Source organism: Siphateles boraxobius, unplaced genomic scaffold, assembly GCF_051911475.1.
Source record: "Siphateles boraxobius isolate OS27281-9 unplaced genomic scaffold, OSU_SipBor_1 22, whole genome shotgun sequence".
Taxonomy (NCBI): Eukaryota; Metazoa; Chordata; class Actinopteri; order Cypriniformes; family Leuciscidae; genus Siphateles; species Siphateles boraxobius.
Genome location: NW_027508833.1, coordinates 16,710,556 through 16,730,007, shown reverse-complemented (window position 1 = coordinate 16,730,007; position 19,452 = coordinate 16,710,556). Strand labels below are relative to the sequence as shown.

At 39.1% G+C, this 19,452-nt stretch overlaps 2 protein-coding genes across 3 annotated transcripts in view; one reads left to right on the top strand and one right to left on the bottom strand.

The window, feature by feature from the left end:
* Nucleotides 1-381: 381 nt before the first annotated feature.
* vsnl1b (visinin-like 1b) lies at nucleotides 382-11,479 on the top strand. Its single transcript, XM_077238781.1, has 4 exons — nucleotides 382-784; nucleotides 3,978-4,144; nucleotides 6,770-6,985; nucleotides 9,762-11,479. The coding sequence occupies exons 2-4, from the start codon at nucleotides 3,983-3,985 to the stop codon at nucleotides 9,957-9,959; spliced, it is 576 nt and encodes a 191-aa protein (XP_077094896.1). The 5' UTR covers nucleotides 382-784; nucleotides 3,978-3,982; the 3' UTR covers nucleotides 9,960-11,479.
* Nucleotides 11,367-19,452, bottom strand: part of smc6 (structural maintenance of chromosomes 6) — a 23,101-nt gene continuing 15,015 nt past the window's right edge. For both annotated transcript variants that reach the window (XM_077238780.1, XM_077238779.1), the window contains exons 21-27: nucleotides 18,130-18,267; nucleotides 17,859-18,004; nucleotides 16,575-16,700; nucleotides 16,329-16,434; nucleotides 14,722-14,874; nucleotides 14,523-14,620; nucleotides 11,367-11,962 (exon numbers count right to left, since the gene is read on the bottom strand). In XM_077238780.1, the coding sequence (XP_077094895.1) occupies nucleotides 11,890-11,962; nucleotides 14,523-14,620; nucleotides 14,722-14,874; nucleotides 16,329-16,434; nucleotides 16,575-16,700; nucleotides 17,859-18,004; nucleotides 18,130-18,267 (840 nt within the window). In that variant the 3' untranslated portion in view covers nucleotides 11,367-11,889. The remainder of the gene's footprint in view (nucleotides 11,963-14,522; nucleotides 14,621-14,721; nucleotides 14,875-16,328; nucleotides 16,435-16,574; nucleotides 16,701-17,858; nucleotides 18,005-18,129; nucleotides 18,268-19,452) is intronic.

Sequence of the window (19,452 nt, the reverse complement as noted above, 5' to 3'; positions counted from 1 at the left end):
GCTAAAAGCCACGTTTTAGGTTTTCTAAATATTTTTATTAGCTTAAAAACTCTATTTTTACCTGCAATTTATGTTTCGAACACCCTGTAAAAAATATTACATACTGTGTTGGGGTCTCTGATAGTCCAGCTCTAAGACATAAATGCATTTACACATGCTGAGAATCTCTGATTGGACCTTATGCACCTGCCAGCTGTTTCCTTTGACCTGTTTTAATTTTTTTATTTTTTTACTGTGACATTTCTATGTAACAAAAAATGAATAGCCTACTAGCTCTCTTCTGGATTTTAACTAGGTCAGATGAGCATATTTAAAGAATATGGAAGTATATAAAAAGGTTAGCTTTAAACTAACTATTATTATTCAAACAGAAAACGCACTGGGGTCTCTGGGAGCCCAATCATAAAAAACGTACAGCACGTGGAGCCTTTCACAATAGGTAATAAAGACCCTTGACCAATAGATACGCATGCATACGATGGTTAATAGAGTGTTTACTGACACGAGCCCCCTAAGAGCAGGGTTGCAAGCATACAATTTACGCAAACGCACGCGAGGAGCAGCAGTGGTGTGGTGGTGATGCTCGCTGCATGCCGCATGTCTTGCGTCGCATAGCGCACACACACAGACGGAAGCGGGCTCGTGTCAGCTGGAATCACCTTTACGCGTTATTTGGCGTCCAGTAAACGCGACGAATCCGAGGAATTTGGGTTCGACACACGCAAAAGCTGACGGGTTGCGAGCACCAGCACATTTTAATTAGCCTCTAACGCGTTACTTGAAGGTAAGAGGCGATGCATGTGTGTATATGCAGCTGTGAGATATTTATGTGCGTCGCGGACGTGTTTGTTTAATTTTCTGCTTTTGCCGTTTAATGCATCGAGACGATCTAACAGGCATCAGGGATGAATGAGTGAGTGAGTGAATGAATGAATGCCTGTATGTGACTGAATGAAAAGGTTGCATTACATGGCCTGATTATAGAACACTCTGCGCAGGTTAACGGTCTATTAAGCTTGAATTAAAAACTGTATTTTATAGCCCTGACAGCCACTGTTACAAAAGCATAGAGGTTACTTGTTACTATCTGTTAATGGACAAACCTTTGGTGTTGTGTAATGAATTTAAGAGATGCACTGATGTTTCTCAGCTTCACTTGAGAGATTTTTAATGCGATTTGAGCGCAGTGCAAAAAGGTACTGCGTCTTTTCTCTGCGGTCTATCGGAGTGGTCCACATTCACACTGGTGCAACATTAAAACACATTTGAATGATTCAAAATGGGATGCTATAAGTAAGTAGGGTTGGTTATATGTATGTAGCCTACAAATCATGTTCTACAGATATTCTGTCACATCTAAAGGCTCGGGCGGACGAGATGTAGTAGGCTATAAATGGCATGTTAACCAAACGCACAGATGGTGACACTGTGCTCTTCAACAGATCTTCGTCATTAAGACCTTTAATGCATCCGTTTAGGATTATGGATCATTTTTCTGCATCGCTTCCCAGTGGTTTCCCTTCTCAAGGTCATTCGTTCAGCCATTGGTGCTTGAAAAAGACCCAGTGCTATTACATAAGAATGACGATTGGGTCGTGGGTAATAACTCCTGACTCTCTTTAATCAAAGCTGCAGTCTTAGAAAATGTGTTCGAGGCTGCTCAGTTTTTCATGCTCAGTCGCTCGGCACATTTGATGCAGGAGAAGCTGCAAATACAGACAGACGCTCCACATGGAAATAAAAAGCTCCAACCCCTCCCCGTTTGTAGCCTATTTTACCTGATGCCCATTTTTACACGAAAACTACTCTTGTGACTTGGATCTATTTAAAGAATCACAACACAGGCTGATTGCAATGATCTGATCTTACTTGACATCCTTGTGTTCATATTTCTTATAACTTGTACATTGTGTACCATTATTTTGTTTGCATTCATATTTTAAATCATTTACATTTACTATGCATGACATCATGTTCTTTTCCTTTATGTAGGCCTATATTGGGTAATGGTCGATCAATATGCATTTTTTTTAATGGTCAATGCTGATAACCATATCTAGAACAGGCCAATTTAATTAAGATGTGATCATAATTTAATGACAGTTCATGAGATGCACAAACATATTGGCTTCTTTCATACTATATTTACTATAATGTATTAAAAAAATAATTAATCCGAAATTGTTTTTGGAACTGACAGATTGTGGAAGCACCACATCTGTTCATTGTTATTCGCCCAGTTATTGCCTGATGCAATTATTAAAATTCTATATTTCAAATAAATTTTTGACTGGTAGCTGGTAGATCTATCTATCCATCCATCCATCCATCTATCTATATAATTGCGTTAGAGGCCTTACTATCTATCTATCTATCTATCTATCTATCTATCTATCTATCTATCTATCTATCTATCTATCTATCTATCTATCTATCTATCTATCTATCTATAGATAGATAGATAGACAGATAGATAGTAATGTAAAATAATGTTTCCGAACGTTTGACGTCAAAAGTTCGGAAACAGTACTATTTTTAATGTTTTTGAAAGTAGTCTCTTATGCTCATCAAACCTGCATTTATTTGACCAAAAATACAGAAAAACAGTAATATCGTGAAATATTATTACAATTTAAATAATAATTTTCTATTTTAATATACTTTAAGATATAATTTATTTCTGTGATGCAAAGCTGAATTTTCAGCATCATTACTCCAGTCTTCAGTCACATGATCATTCAGAAATCATTCTAATATGCTGATTTATTATCAATGTTGGAAACAGTTATGCTGCTTAATATTTTTTAGGGTACTTTTAACCTTTTAGATACTTTTTTCGGGATTCACTGATGCATAAAAAGTTAAGAAGAACATAATTTATTTAAAATATGAATCTTTTCTAAACATATAAATATCTACTATCACTTGTTATCAGTTTAAAACATCTTTGCTGAATAAAATATTAATTTCTTTAAAAAAATCGTTTTATTCATCAAAGAATCCTGAAAAATCAGTTTACAAAAAAGATAAATAGTATAACTATTTCCAATCATAATATTTGAATGATTTCTGAAGGACAATGTGACACTGAAGACTGGAGTAATGATGCTGAAAATTCAGCTTTGATCATAGGAATAAATTACATTTTAAAATATATTAAAATAGAAAAACATTATTTTAAATTGTAATAATATTTCAACAAATTTCTGTATTTTTGATCAAATAAATGCAGGCTTGATGAGCATAAGAGACTTCTTTAAAAACAACATATATTTTAAATAAAGGAGTTTCTTGTAATTTGGTCCTGGCCTTATTGGCTAATAAAAGATTGTTTTTCAAAATCGACATTGATATTGCCAAGATATTGGAAGTGTAATTTCCAAAATATTCGGACAGCCTTTTTAATGCACACATTTTCTAATATTTTGAGTGATTTTTCGATAAATATTGTTTAAAATAAGTGCTAACTTCAAATTTGTGCACACTGAAAAAAATGGATTTGGAAACAATTGGAAAGTAAATTTCAGAAATAATTACAAAAAAACCCACATCGAATTAAATGTGAAATACAAAGACTGAAATAGTATTTTCCTGTAAGATACTCCTACAAAAAATTAATTTTCTACAGTGTACATATTTCTATCATTAAGTTTAGAATGTATAAATAAATTTAGAAAGTATTATGTATCAGCCTCTATAGATATCAATAGATTTATCAATGCAGGTTTTTGATGGCCAAATGCTGATACAATCATCATTGACCTTTAACACATACGATCAATTGCTAATCAATAAAGATTCTTTTGTGACAGTTTACGTTGTTGCTCCATTGTGGGATCAGTGCCTATTACAGTTCAAACTCAAATTCATTATTCAGGAACAGAGCAGCTGTCAGAGATGCTGTATCCATTAACAATAACTAAAACACCACTTTAGAACTACTTTGGATATCACCCTATCATTTATTTCCTATGCAGTAATCATGGGAAAACAGAACAGCAAACTGACCCCTGAGGTGATGGAGGACCTTGTGAAGAACACGGAGTTTAATGAACATGAGCTCAAGCAATGGTACAAGGGCTTCCTGAAAGACTGTCCCAGCGGTCGACTAAATCTGGATGAGTTCCAGCAGCTCTATGTTAAGGTGAGAGACCATGGGCGTTTAGTCTAGCATTTCAACAAGTCAAACATCACTATTATTTTTGCGCATACTTGGGACTTATAGCGATAGTTCACCCAAAAATGAAAATGCTGTCATCGTTTACAAGCCTTCATGTTGTTCTAAATTTGTATGAATGTCTGTCTTCTGTTCAACAAAAAAGCAGATATTTTGAGAAATGTCTCTGTGTTTTATGTATCCATATAAAATGGGCTGCAATTCTTCCCAATTTCCCAATGTTCTTCAAATTATTGCCTTTTGTGTTCTGGTGAAGAAAAAAGTCATACAGGTTTGGAACAGCATGTGGTTGAGTAAATTATTACAGAATGTTTTTTTTGGGATGAATTATCCCTTTAAAATTATGCAGTTAACTCTTCCAGCAGCGTTTGCGCTCAAGACATGAATGGTTCCTCAAATCATAATTCATGTTTATGAGAGGTGTGTTGGTACTTTTATGTTATCCCCATTTTGACTGGGGCCTGTTATAAAAAACAAAGTCCCAAAAACAACTGCCAATCATTCAGGGCTACATTTTCCAAAGGGATTGTGAGCTTGAGTTGATCGTAGAAACCATTGTAGACAATGGTAAATATGAAACAATACGAAATTCTACTTCTCAAAACAACCATGCAAGTCTTTCTATATATATATATATATATATATAGAGAGAGAGAGTTGGGTTTAAAAAAAAGGTCAGGAAAAAGGAGAAAGCTAACAAAAAAAGTGACTGTCATAGTTTGTTTAACTGAAGACAGTAGAGTTAAGCACAAACTACCATCAAAGCTGCAGTCTGTGAAATTTTATTCATAGAACAACTGTGACATTGTGAGATGTGAGGACTCACATTCTACCCGTTGCGCGGTAGCCAGTTATTTTTTAATGAATTGCCATGGAATGGACCTGAAGCAAAGAACAGAACCTCCTGTGGCTGCTATAGAAAAATCAGACATGAAAATCAATAAACATACACAAATCCCTCTAAAAGGAACAGTTCACTCAAAAAACAAAACTGCTGTCATTATTCACATGCATTCATTATTCATGTCAATCCAAAGCTGTATGTGGACAGACGTTAAGCAGAACTTTTTATACAATGACAAGTCATAGTTAGCCTGGTTCTACCAGACTCTCGTACATTTCATTTGTACAGAGAGTCTGGCACCGCTCCATTGACAAGCGTTAACTTCCTTGTAGGCGGGTATTCTATTGAAGTCTAAAACTATTGGATCTGCCCAGAGTCACTCTATCTGCCATAACCAATCGCTGACGTTTGGTCGTGACATATGTCTTTTCCCGAACCCCGTGGGAGGATGGCCATAAACACAAAACTAAGCAAAGATTGTTCTTGCTCCGGCTTTAACTTCTTGATATTCGGCAGCGTTGCCACAACGGACCGAATGGCTTCGCTCGCATCTTTCTTATTTTGAACTACAACTCAAAATAACGCACTAGTCGACATCAACGTCATCGTTCTCAGCCACTCCCTCTGTTCGCTGATTGGCCCGGTAAAAAATTGATCGGAGAAAACCAAAGTCTACAGCGCAATCCCAGACGTAGTACTGAAGGAAAATGAAATTGAGCGGAAGTGCGTAGGAGGGCGGAGCCAGGCTAAGTCATAGTGACCACATCTACCAAACACCAAAAAAACAGAAAAGCACTATGAAAGTAGTTGAATGACATGTGATATTAAGTATCCCAAGACATCTAAAGGCACATGAGAGCTTTGTGACTAAAAGGTAAGCGAGTATTCACTAATACTCATTGGGCCAGATATACTAACAACTTGTGCCAGAACATACCCTCCTTTGGTCCGGATTTACTAAAGACAAGAAAATGAAAAATTTGTCCTGAAAAGGCGTGGACGGGGTTATTTTTGTGGCTGATCTTATTGCATATTTTTTAGGAGTTTCCCTTTCAGGTGCAAAATTTATTGGGGGAGAGTATTTAAATCAATCATGCAAGGTGATTTACTAAGGATTGCAATAGTCAGTTTACTGGTATTTGAGCCATTTTTTAACACAAAAGGCATGTCTTAAACCAGACGCTAAATCGCGCTGCTCTTGGTAGATTGCGTTTGTCATAATGGAAATGATCCGGCTGCGTCTGTGTTCTTTCATTTGCGTGTCGTCGTCAGTAGATCACATGCAGAAATTTACACTCCCTCCCATCGGCGCTTTTATGGAATTGCGCTCTCATGCTAATTTACCCTGTTTAGTAAATCTGGCCCTTTGACTGCAACAGAGAGGAAGATTTTCGGTGAATAACTAAACTAAATTGGACTCTAACACAAACAAAGCTATTATATGACTTCAGAAGACTTGGAATATAGTGCTAAATTTTGAGCTTGACAGCCAAAGTCAATAAGAAATATAGAGATATACTGTCAAAAATAACTGCATGAAGAATTCTCTTCATCCAGTTTTGGGTGAACTATTCTTTTAACATATCACAGCAGTTTCTAAGATACAGTCTGTCTAGATTCACTAGGTGGGGCTTTAAACTTAAAATTGAATAAAATATCATTATTTAATCAAAGACCATCATTACTAATTTAAGTGAAACATTGCCAAACCAATCAACGGACTAAAATCTTATTTTTTTCCCTTGCAGTTCTTTCCTTATGGTGACGCATCAAAGTTTGCGCAGCATGCATTCAGGACCTTTGATAAGAATAGTGACGGCACTATCGATTTCAGAGAGTTCATCTGCGCCCTGTCCATCACGTCACGGGGAAGCTTTGAGCAAAAGCTGAACTGGGCTTTCAACATGTATGACCTGGATGGAGATGGCAAGATCACTCGAGTGGAGATGCTGGAGATTATAGAGGTACCACAAATTGGTTTATTTGCATGAAACGAATGCCACTTGATGAACCTGTGTTTAAATAAGCACTTTCCACAATTTGTTTTGTACTTAACAGTACTGTCAACAACAACAATAAAACACCCAACAACACAGAGTGCAAAATATTATATGTAATATAATATTATTTATTATATAAAATGTAACAATAAAATTTTCATTGGCTTCCTAAAAGAATTAAAAAACATAAAAAGCAAAACACACATTCTTTGTTCTTCATTTTCTAGAAGTAGAGTTAAAAACGTCTCAGATTACGACTGTAACCCTGAGAAGGGGAACAAGACACTGTGTCTTGGGTTGATGCTGAGGGGAATCCCATCAACGTGACCGGTGTCTGTAGCATGTGTAATAAACACGCCAATTTTACTGACCGACAACACTCAATGATGTCATTAGCGGAGCACCTGTGAATAAAAGAGGGCGCCTGTAATAAACGTCATCAACTCTTTTGTCTGAAGGAGATGCGCAGGCAGGCCTAAGACATGGCAACGAGACACAGTGTCTCATTCCCCTTCTCAGGGAACCATGGTTACAGTCGTAACCTGAGACGTTTACTTTTGAAGTGGATCTTCAACAGTACATATTGGATTGACACAATGGGGAACAAATAACCACTACACCATGGTGAGGGAATGCTTGTCTTATTAAGTTGTGAATAAGCAAAAGCATAATGGGCATAGTATAAGTTGACTCTACGGATTACTTAGCCGGAATCAGAGCGTCAATCAAGAGCGCAAATAGACTCATATAGATTGTCAAGTGTTACCACTCCCTGAGCCATTATCTTCAAATAATAGAAAATACTCAAGCTTCTATGCTCTTATAACAAGGGAAGTCCTGGACTTTACAAACTTCCTCCCTCCCTAGCGGGGAGGTCGTCAGCCAAGAGCAGAGCTTTAAGGAATAAATGGCTCAGCTATGTTAGCTTCTTTGCCTTGACACAGCCCTTAGGGAGTATCTGGCAAAGGAAGAATATTTTCAACTACAACCTTGGATATTACCACTAATTCCAGGGGGAATGCAATGCAAATTTTCCTCCAAAGGGATGCAAATATGAGAGTGGCAAAATATAGTTGCCAAAGATCATTGTCATCAAACTCAACCCCTAGGGAAACCGCAGGGGAGCTCCAGCTCTATTTAAATGCCCTGGAACAATTAGGGTACTTTTCCAGGATCATAGGAGAATATAATTTAACCCTGGAAAAAGATACTTCAGGATATTAGATTGGACCAAGAGAGATGCCAGAGACAATAAACCTGTGCCCACAACTAGAGATCAATGCCACTCTCACCTTGGGGGGCCATGAATGATAATATAGAGTCTGTATAATGAGGTCCTTTACATTCTATCAATCTGACCCTGGACAGAGGGCCCAGAGGAGCATGCTGAACCACAGCAGTACTCTAGACCAGATAAGATAGCATAAAACTTTTTTACAACTCACACTTTTAGCGTTAGTCTATGCTCTGTGGTTTAGGTCCATGAAGGCAGACACCAGCCTCAGCGTAAGCAACCTTCCAGCAGCACTGCTGAGTGGAATTCATAGTGTGGGGGCCACCACAGGCCTGTCTTAAATCCATATATACCTTGCCATGAGCCGAAAGGTGGTAAGCAGAGGAAACAGACCAATTTGATAACTTCTGCTTCTTCTCTGCCCACCTGTGACCCCACAATCGCTACGCTGCTTTATCAGAAACAGGGGCCTCACTGCGGCTCATCACAGTGAGTGCATTCAGCTTCCTTCAGAGGCAAACACACTCGCCCCATTGGCAAGGAGGACCCTTCAAAGAGGATGCAGATAATATGAGAGATATCTCGCAAACAATTCTTCAATTGGGGCATACTCGCATATGTCACATGCACATGCCACATTGATCATTCAGGTCAGAAGCGGCCACAGAATGGCATCCTGAACTGATAAGAAAGCAACAGAGCCGACAGTAGAAGCCCAAAAAGGGAAATACTTCCTGTAAGACTCCTCCCATGCTTCGCCTACAATCCCCGCAATCTATCCCTCCCTGCCGCCTTGGCCAAGAGAGGTGTAGACACTCGACTCACATCTGGCAAGAGAGTCAAACGTGGGTAGACACAAAGAATGCATTCAACTCCCTCTAGAGCCGAACACTAACACAAACACAAAATGCATAACTGAGTGCCTCCAGCTCCATCGAGGGCCAAAAACGCTTGTGTAAACGCTGGATTCCTATCCCTCGGGAGAGAATCAAACAGGAAGAGCTTCTTACCGTGAATGCACCATAATGAGCACATCCAGTTTCCTCCAACAGTTTTTATATACACGCCCATACAAACAAGCGGCTCCTGAAGACAAAAAAGCTGATGAAGTTTATTATAGGCACCCTCTAATACTCACAGGCGCTCCATTATTTACATCATGGACTGTCGTTGGCCAGTAAAATTGGCTTGTTTGTCACATGTGCTTCAGACACCAGCATTCCCCATAGCATCAATCCAAGACACAGTGTTGAAGTTCCACTTCGAAAGGGAACCTTGCTGAATTTTTGTGTAGTTAATTAAGAGAATGTACACCACCATCTTGCTCTGACGAAAGTGACTTGAAAGCACCTGACGTCAAAAACAAAACCTAATATGTTTGGTGAGGCCAGTAGCACAGAAATCACACACTTCAACTTTATAAGAATGATGCTCTGATGTGTATATTGGAATATTAAAGCCTTCTCATGCCATTAAACCTGAGTCTTTTCTCCCCTCTGTGTGAAGGCTATTTATAAAATGGTGGGAACCGTGATAATGATGAAGATGAACGAGGACGGTCTGACACCAGAGCAAAGAGTGGATCGGATCTTTAGCAAGATGGATAAAAACAACGACGACCAGATCTCACTAGATGAGTTTAAAGAAGCCGCCAAGAGCGACCCATCCATCGTACTGCTCTTGCAGTGCGACATGCAGAAGTGAGGCTGCGCATGCTAGCATGCTCCGGACTGAACGAGTTATCCGTTTCCACTCTCATTTCCACAAGAGTAACATGTTTGGACTACTTTTAAATGAACTTTCTTGTGATTGAACAACTAGTATGCATGAGAATGTTAAATGCTTAAGAGTTTAGAGTATATCCGTTTAATTTCCAACATGCAACAATGTGAGACGTTTAAATCAGACAAGTCCAGTTGTTTTCACGCATTCATCGTCAGTGAAGTGCTCCGCCGTATTTCATTTCTAGCTGCAATACTTCCTATCACACACACTACGTTTACTGCTGTATTTCACGCAGTAATTTGGGTTACCGAAATCGAAATGTGTCACACTAAATGTTACGATGAAATCCGTGTTGAACATCAATACTCGAAATTAAGGAGGGTGGAGAGGTTTATGCAGCTCTCCTTCCAAACGTGCTTGTACTTGAGAATATAAATGTAAGTTATTTGCATGCATGTCCTAAGTGTAACTCTCTCTTCATTTTGGCAACCTTGACAAATAATACAAGGGAGGCCTTATATAAACGATAGTGTCAATAACAATACTAATGTGTGAGATTTACATTTGTTACTCATCTATCCATTAGATGTCCTCCCTTGGGTGCATGTTTGCTCTTAAAAGACTTGCCATTTGTGTTGTAAAAGCTTTCAGTAAGACACGTTCCAGCCCTGCCTTCATCTTTGTTGAAATTTTGCATTATTTGCATCTGCCATTGGCTTCTGCTGGTTTCACCATATTTTGCACTGACACAAGGACCTAATAACCAGTATAAAACAAACGCTTCTTTTTCAAACATTAAACAACCACTAACATCATTCTTGTTGCGTTATGCTCTTTTTTTACTTTGCGCGGTATCATTGTCACATGCATGAATGGTTGCCTGTGAAATTGTTTTCAGTAATATTACAGAAAGGGCAATATAACATTTTAAGTGAATTTTCCCTGGAGGGTGTTTAGTAATAGATCCACTTCCCCGAGTTTTACAACAAAACCTTATCCAGAATGGGTTTGGTACACATTTAATCTTATTGTGCTGCATTTTTATTGGACCGTTTTTTTTTGTAAAACAATATTTCTACTCGAGTTCTCAACATTTCAAATAATGATTTTTAGCTACACAGAACCCTCTTTAATTTACTCTCAAAATTTTGTATCCTCCATATTTTATGTTCTCTGTAGAAGTACATAAATATATGGCATCCCAGATTTTTTGCAAGCCGGAAAAAACACCCTTTCACCTCCTGTGACAATCAGGATGGCGTCAATACCTTTGACGGAGAATAGAGAGATCTTTGCAAAATGCAAATGCCCAAAAAATAGTGTATATCTTTGCCCTGTAAATATTTGTACCTAATACAGTAAAGCCAAATTCAAGCAGTCATTTAATTGTGTAAAAAGAGGTTTGTGTTTTATTTGTGGCATGTCTTAAACTCGGTATGTAATAGTTGCACTGACGACATTGTGATTAAAATCAATAAACTATCTATGGGTTGCTTTCAGAATGCAGGTGCTTAGTTGTGTGTGACCACAAATGAAATAACTACGAAAAGCATTGTGGTTCATTACAGAGGATGCTGGTTTAAACTGACAAATAGCTGTAAACATACTCAAACCGTCATGAACAGGTGCTAACAAAAACTGCACCTCCTTTTTTCATTTCCCAAAGGACCAGATGAACACGAAATGCTCTGAAGGAAGCAAGACGACTAAACTGACTGTCCACAATCACACATGTTAGGTGAACGCTTTGCAATTTTAAAACGTCCTTTGCAAAGGACCTAGAATAGAACCATAAAATGTTATTTAAAAATAAATAAAAGCAAATGCATAAACTGTACAGGCATGGCATATAAACTTTGCAAACTTTAAGTACAGTCTCTCCAGGCAATGTCCATGCCTATCGCACATCTCACTCCACCTCTGCAACTTTCTCTGGATCCTGAAGCTGGTGGATTGTAATATTGGCACTTTTAGGCAGATGGCTGAAAGATAATGCAAAAAAACATTAATATTTATATATAATAAGTTTTTATATATAATATAATAAAATTATATCAACTTTAGAATTCAGTGCTGCCTGGACAGGCAGTGTTTTGGATCTGAAAATGACTTTGAATGCAACACATTATAAGCATCTTAAAAAATGAGAATCGGCATTTCAAAGAAAATGTTCTCATTACAGAAATAATACGCTTTTGGATTGTTATTTGCTCAGTTTACAATTCATATTTGATTAACTAAAGTCTGCAAATGATTTATGTACGCACTAGTTAAGCAAGTAGTCAAGAAACCTGCTTTAGGCAAAGATTGTGGTCTTTGGGGTCTTATGTTCTTGGGGTTTACTGTAATTTTTCAGTTTTCATGCTTGAATGTTCAAAAAAACTATTTATTTTTTTAACATATTTGACATTGTTGCAGCACCTCACTTCTCAGTCTGTCAGTAACACTAAGTGCTGTTTTTCCCAAAGATTGTAAAACCATTGCCACCAATGGTTTCTACAATCAACTTAGCCAACGACTCTTTTGTTAAACGCATCCCTGTTAATTTCAAGTCTCTATGAAGCCCCTCCTTCCGAAAAACGTAATGTGCTCTGATTGGTCGGTTGGACCAGTATGTTGTAATTGGTCAACCACTTTAGGCGTGTTTTGAAAATGTCACCCCCTTTACCATAGCTGCGAGTTTCAACACTACTAACTAACTCAACCAGGCCTTGCACCTTTTTTACGTATGCCTTAGGCCGTGTGTCCACCAAAGCGTTTTTTCACGCTCCTGGCATAAAATTCTAATTGTTTTCAATGGGAGCGTCGCGTTTTTTAAACGCCATGAGCGTAACGAGGCGCTGAGCGTGTATTAAACGCTCAAGCGCTGAGTGCCCGGTGTTTTTTACTGGTCGCCGAGAGTTGAAAAATGTTCAACTTTGGGTAAAATGCTGCGCTCATCACTGTCACTTTTTACACAGCCATCCAATCAGAGTGGAGGAGGGGCGGGACAAACACCACACGACCAACTGTCACAACATTCTTCATGTACAACGACGTCAACCAGCAGAGCTAACCGAACAAAATGGATGAAAAATAAATTTTTAGTATGAAACAAAATTATCTGCGAAATCAGTTACAAGTAAATTGTGCTGCGGTTATTCTGTATCATAGCTACGAATCGTTTCAACTGAAAAAACGCAGCGCTGCCAAAACGCTCTCAAGCGCCCACAGCTAGGCGTTTTCAGCAGAGCGTCTAGCGTTTTCAGCCGGCTAAAAACGCTTTGGTAGACACACGGCCTAATGGTGCGTTCACACCGGACGCGAATAGCGCGTCAGGCGCGAGTGATTTCAATGTTAAGTCAATGCAAAGACGCGTTACGCGCGTAAAAAATTCCTGCGGTGCGAATGAGGCGTGGAGCGCGCCGCGGTAGACGCGAATACGCCTCATCCGTGCCTCAAGTTCGCGCGAATTGAGCGTCTGGCGCGTTACGCGCGAATGGTGCATTTTGTGCATTCACGCGTTTGACGCGAATTTGCGTCTGCCACCCGAGTTGAAAAATCTGAACTTTGGCGTCAATTCGCGCCGCGTTAACCAATCAGGAGCCTAGCTGCTTGCTGCTGTCACGTGGTGAAGTATCTGGATGCTTCAATACATTATTTTGTAATGGTTCTAATGCACAACAAAGCAACTATTTTATCACATAAACCTTGATTTCAATATATAGACATTCATTTTGTATTGAATGCTATTTATTCCATATCTAGATTATATTAAATATTATTATAATGTGAAGACAAACATACTGCATTATAAGTTCATGTCTGGACAGTGTTGTGTGTGAGAGAGAGAAAAATCACAGGACAGATTAATCACTTTTGGAGGCTCGCTCCATCATCAAAACAAAAATAAATGGCAGATTAGGTGGATGAGGGCGAGGGTGATCCTCGCTCCGATGCGGGACAACAGGTCATCAAGCTGGGCGCGGTACAGGCGGAAGTACCGCTGAAAGCGGCCGTCATCCAGGCGCAGCTCCTGGAGCGAGCAAATGGTGAAACTCGCCACACTGGGTCGAAGGGTCAGGTGGACACAAATACGGCGACGATGACCCCTACGCCGCCGTTCTGCTCTCCAGAGCAAATACAGAGCTGTGACTCTCTCGGTGAATGCTCGATCAACATAAAAAAGATGGCCGCCAACGGGTTTCAATTGTGACGAAACTGAGGTCAATTTCGTTCTTGACGCGCGAATGGATTCAAAGTGGTCAAGCGTATAACTAGACGCGGTAGGCGCGAATTTGACGTGCTATTCACGTCCTGTGTGAGCGCAGCATTAGGCGGGAATCATTTAAATAATTTTGTTTTTTAAAGCAGAAAACACTTTATTTATGCTGTTTACTCTTTTTAAAATGCAGCTAGAGAATCTTTTTGTTAATGAAAAATATTAATATACATATCTTAATTTTTTATTTTGATTTTGGGGTGAGATATCAATCAAAGACGTTTCAGTGAGATCAACCTTATGACAGTCTGAGGACTTCATTAAAACTTTTATTTTTCTACCTGGTGGACTGAGGGGTGATGAAGATGAACTGCCGCAGATGTTGACGTTCTGAAAGCGCCACAAGCATGTTCATTGAAATGCTGCGATTGTGCATGTCCTTGAAAACACAAAAGAGCTTTATTAAACCTTCCTTTACTTTTGAAATTCTTATGTTCAACACATGACACATGTCCTCAAAGTCATTATATAGGCACGTACCATATAGACATCAAACTCGTCTAGGCACCGGAAGGGTGACTCAGTAATTTCCCAGAGTGCCAGAATGAAACAGACAGTGGAGAAAGAGCGCTCTCCTCCCGAGAGGGAACGCATGTCACTGACGTTGTTTTTTTCCTGACCTGGGGGTTTCACCTGTGGAAAACCAATTTAACAAACATGACAAAAGAACCCAGATACTACCATTCCGGGTTAGGGTTAGGTTACTACCATTACATACCAGTTTGAGGTGAGTAAGATTATTTTTTTAAAGAAAGATCAAGAATGCAGTAAAATGGGTCAAAGACAGTAAAGACAATTATGTTACAAACAAATTTTTTTTTTCAAATAAATTTTCTATTCATCAAAGAATCCTGAATATGAAAAATGCATCAGTTTTCTATAAAAACACATAGCAGCACAACAGTTTTCAACATTGATAATGCAGCAAATCAACATATTATGATGGATCATAAGACACTGAAGACTGGAGTAATGATGCTGAAAATTCAGCTTTGCCATCATACGAATGATTTACATTAATATATTACAATAGAAGACAGTTAATTTAAATTGTAAAGATATTTCATAATATCACTGTTTTACTGTATTTTTTATCAATAAATATACAGCCTTGATAAGCATAAGAGACTAGCCTAGAAATCTAGATGCACCCTAGCGGCAGCAAAAATTATTTTGCAGCCAGTGTAGTCTAGCAAATCTCTGTTGACTTGCGAGCTGGAAAAACCAAAAACTGGTCAGGCCAATCAGATCGTGTATAGAGTCGGCGGGCGGGCTTAACATAATGACGACAGAGTTGCGATGGTTCCCTTCTACTTGAAAACAAAGAATGGCTGCTGCTGCTGCTGGCGAACAGCGGTCTTTCGATTCGGCTTTGGCCACGACTCTGGAAGATTTGAAGTTAAACTTTTCTTTGAAAAAAGAACAAAGAACGGCTTTGCTCTGACTCTGACTCCGTCACTCTGACTACGTCACCTTCTTCGTTGCTCTGGTTGGTTGTAGCGCTATCCTATTGTGTGCAAAGGGAATTTGAAAGACAACCGTTTATCCTGCCCCTCGGATTGAGGCATGCCAATGGAGAGTTCCCAGACCTAACATCTTGATGTGGGTCTGGTATGCCAGGCTAATAAGAGACTTCTTGAATGTCAAAACATTTAATGCATTTCTGTAATGCAGAAAAAGCATTCTCTACAGTATTGTGAAAATAGTGTCAAGTATTTATTTACTCATCATTTTAGTATTTGTTGTACTCCATTTCATTTATGCTGATTTTAATTTATAAAATCACAAAATAAAATGTTTTTTTTCCAGTAATGAGAATATATAGAAAAACTCAGAAGTAAAACATTTGGATGCATTACACTTAGTATCAAGAATTTAGGAGAAAATTTACTTAATATCCATGGACATAATGTTATGATGCAAAACATCTTAATGGTACAAAAACTCTTTTTACTTCTGACTTTAGAGAAAAAAAAACATGACCATTGACACGTTTTTCACAAGATTCATCCTATTAGTTGAGAAAGATTTATTTGAAACAGTCAAGCATTTGAGTAAAACAAGCAAGATGGGAAAATGTAGCTTACTGAAATGGAAAGGGTTTCAGTGACGTGGTCAAATATCATCGAGCCACAGCAGTGCAGCTGCATCATGAAGTTGTTGAAGTACAGCTTGCACCTCACAGAGAGCGACCTGACAAAACAACACACAATTCAAACAGATACAAACTACTATTGTGTTCAAACCTGCAAACATAAAGGAGAGAAGTCCAAACATAACACTGTTAAGTCACAGATGGAGTCACAGTCACAGTTGGAGCCTAAGTAAGTTACCGTCGCAGTGATTTGTATCGGTCCTGACGGTCAATCATGATGTTGTCGAGACGATCAATAAACTTCCTGAGATCCCTCAGCTGGCTGGATTTGCTTTTGTAATTACTGTGAGCTTCTGCGTACTCTCTGAAAAAAAAAGAGATACGTGTCAATAATTTATTACAGACTTGATAACAAAAAAAGTTAAATCAATTGGAATAAAATACAGGCTTCACATACAGTATATTCTTTTAAATGCTGACATGATTTATTTCTATTGTATGTATAAGTATGTTAAAATAACCACAGTTTTAATTTTTTTTTATTAGCAAAACTGGAAATGGGACGAAAATGTCTTAAAGAGGGCCTATTATGCTTTTTTACATTTTCAACTTTCATTAGTGTTTAATGTTGAGCATGAAAAAGGTCTGCAAAGTTCCAAAGCAAAAAGTCACTCCAAAGAGAGTTATTCTCTATATCAGTTTCTGAACTCCCTGAAACGCCTCGATGGTAGTCTTGAGTTTTCTTCAAGGAACGAACATGTCACAATATTCCTCATTATAATAATTCTTGCCAAAGCCATATACATTTCCAAAACATGCTTGAAGCGGTTGACCAATCACAACACACTGCAGTTTAGAAGCAGTTTCTTGTTTGGACTCAATAAATCCTTATCTTGAGCAAAAAAAAGCAACCTGACATTCAGTAGAATCTGTATCTTTTATTTAGAATACATACAAATGTCATTCACGTCTTTTAGTTTGTCAAGAGATTTAAAGCATCTTTGTTGAAGAGTGTGCATGTGCGAACGTGCTCTACTACGTAAGAGCCTATGATTGAATGTAGAAATAATGCAAAATAACAGAGAAAAATGAGAAATAGTCCTCAGATGCCATGTACGTAATTTATAGCAAAACATCTTACATTAATGCGATTTCAAACAGATTAATTAAAACAACTTATTACTCCAACACGTGCATGACATCATTAACCAACGTGGTTAAACGACCACTTTGCGACAATATGGTTTCGGGAAACAGTCGCAACTAACTAGTTGATTTCTTCATCAATGCATCGTACTATGGTAGCTAAGCAGCGAGTTACGTCGTTGTATGGGAAATGCCCCCCAGAGGTGCTGCAATAATGTCAAATATGTGAAAATGAATGTGTTTTTTGAACATTTAAGCATGAAAACCTATTCTAGTAGACCCCAAAAACAAAATCAAGACTTTGAAAAAGAGCATAATAGGTCCCCTTTAATTTATATTGAACCTAGAACTTCCTATTAACCACTGTCTTGCATACCGGATAACTTGTTCCTTGTCACCGTGGCTGCTCTCTTGCGTAGTGATTTTTTGTCGCAGGCGTGTGATCTCAACATCAATACTTCTGGCACTCTGATCTACCTGCTGTCGCACAGGACAGATCTCTTTGGCTTTGGCTTCACAATCCTACACAACAAACAATTTCCAGGCAATTAACAAGTACAATATGTACTGCTGTTTGGATGAACAATTTGTAAATTTTCTAATAGCAGAGAATTATATTATATGGTAGAAAAAAAAGAAGTGAATACCTTTGTTTCTTCTTCTCTGATTGACAGCTCATCTCTCATGGCCTGAATATTGGCCTGATGATCCTCGAATTTTTTCTCCAAGACCTTCATGGTTTGATCGAGGTTACTGCACACAGTCTCTGACTTCACTTGATCCTCCTATTCAAGAAAAATACATCTTTCAATATTCACTTCTTATTTTATTTTTAGCACACGACACTTGGGGATTTTAATGCAAGAGTCAGAAATAATTCAAATCAAAACAGCTTTTCATGACTGTAAGAAACCAGCAGTAATAGTTTTAGTGATACCACCAATAGTGGCAAGGAAACGTCTCGGTTACGTATGTAACCCTCGTTCCCTGAAGGAGGGAACGGACACGTAGTCAACGTGTCGACTGATTGGGATCACGCTTAGGGAGCCTGTCATATTCGAGTATTGATAAAACGAGCCAATGCACATTGGCGTGCGAGCTTTGCATCTCACACTCCGTCCCGCGGCGCGGGTATAAATACGGAAGTGGATGCACGCGCCATTTGTTTTTCGCTAAGGAGCCGAGTGGAGCCAGGAGTCAGCGGAGGTCCAGCAATAGTGGCGACGGGACTACGTCACCGTTCCCTCCTTCAGGGAATGAGGGTTACATACGGAACCGAGACCTTCCCTTTCAGTCGCTCACGTTCGACGTAGTCAACATGTCGACTGATTGGTATCCCAATTAAAACGCCACTAGTGCTGCCACCTTCCAGTGTCTAGACAAAAGCCTCCTGACCCTCAGCATTATTGAGGCGGAGATAGGACAAGGCTTAGGCCAGGGAAGTTACTGCTGTTCCGCAAGACCCACTCAGTCAGACTTGGACGACACTGGGAAAGCGTGCCCTTTCCGAGGAAAGGAAAACGGTGCGGAAGCCACATCCTGCCCGGAGGGAGGTAACATGTGGAGGATACACATATGGAGGGCCGCCCAGACCCCCATTACTGCATGCCTGTTGTACGTTGCCCCTCAGCCGGTGTTTGGTGGACACTTGTTCTAGGAACGGCTGGCCCGGAGAAACAAAGGTCTGAACACGGGCTGAGGGTTTGGCGTGATTGTCACACGGAGCATGCCACCTCGGGACTCGGCCGTTAAGTCAGTGCTGAAGCGGTTTTCATATGGAGGAAGCCGTGCTATTGCGGCTGCATCTGCCATATGCCCCAGGAGCCTCTGAAAAGTTTCAGTGGGACCCTTTCTCACTTCTGTAAGCACCAACCAGACACATTCCTCCTGAGAGGAAGTATTACAGGTCAGAAGTCAGATTGGATCCTTCATAGGGGAGAGTCTAGTTGACACAAGCTCTGCTGACACTT

What these genes read in the sequence shown, in the direction of transcription:
- vsnl1b (XM_077238781.1), top strand. Translation starts at nt 3,983, where the DNA reads ATGGGAAAACAGAACAGCAAACTGACCCCTGAGGTGATGGAGGACCTT. An exon ending in TCCAGCAGCTCTATGTTAAG is followed by an intron (nt 4,145 to 6,769) that starts GTGAGAGACCAT and finishes TTTCCCTTGCAG; the next exon opens with TTCTTTCCTTATGGTGACGC. An exon ending in AGATGCTGGAGATTATAGAG is followed by an intron (nt 6,986 to 9,761) that starts GTACCACAAATT and finishes CTCTGTGTGAAG; the next exon opens with GCTATTTATAAAATGGTGGG.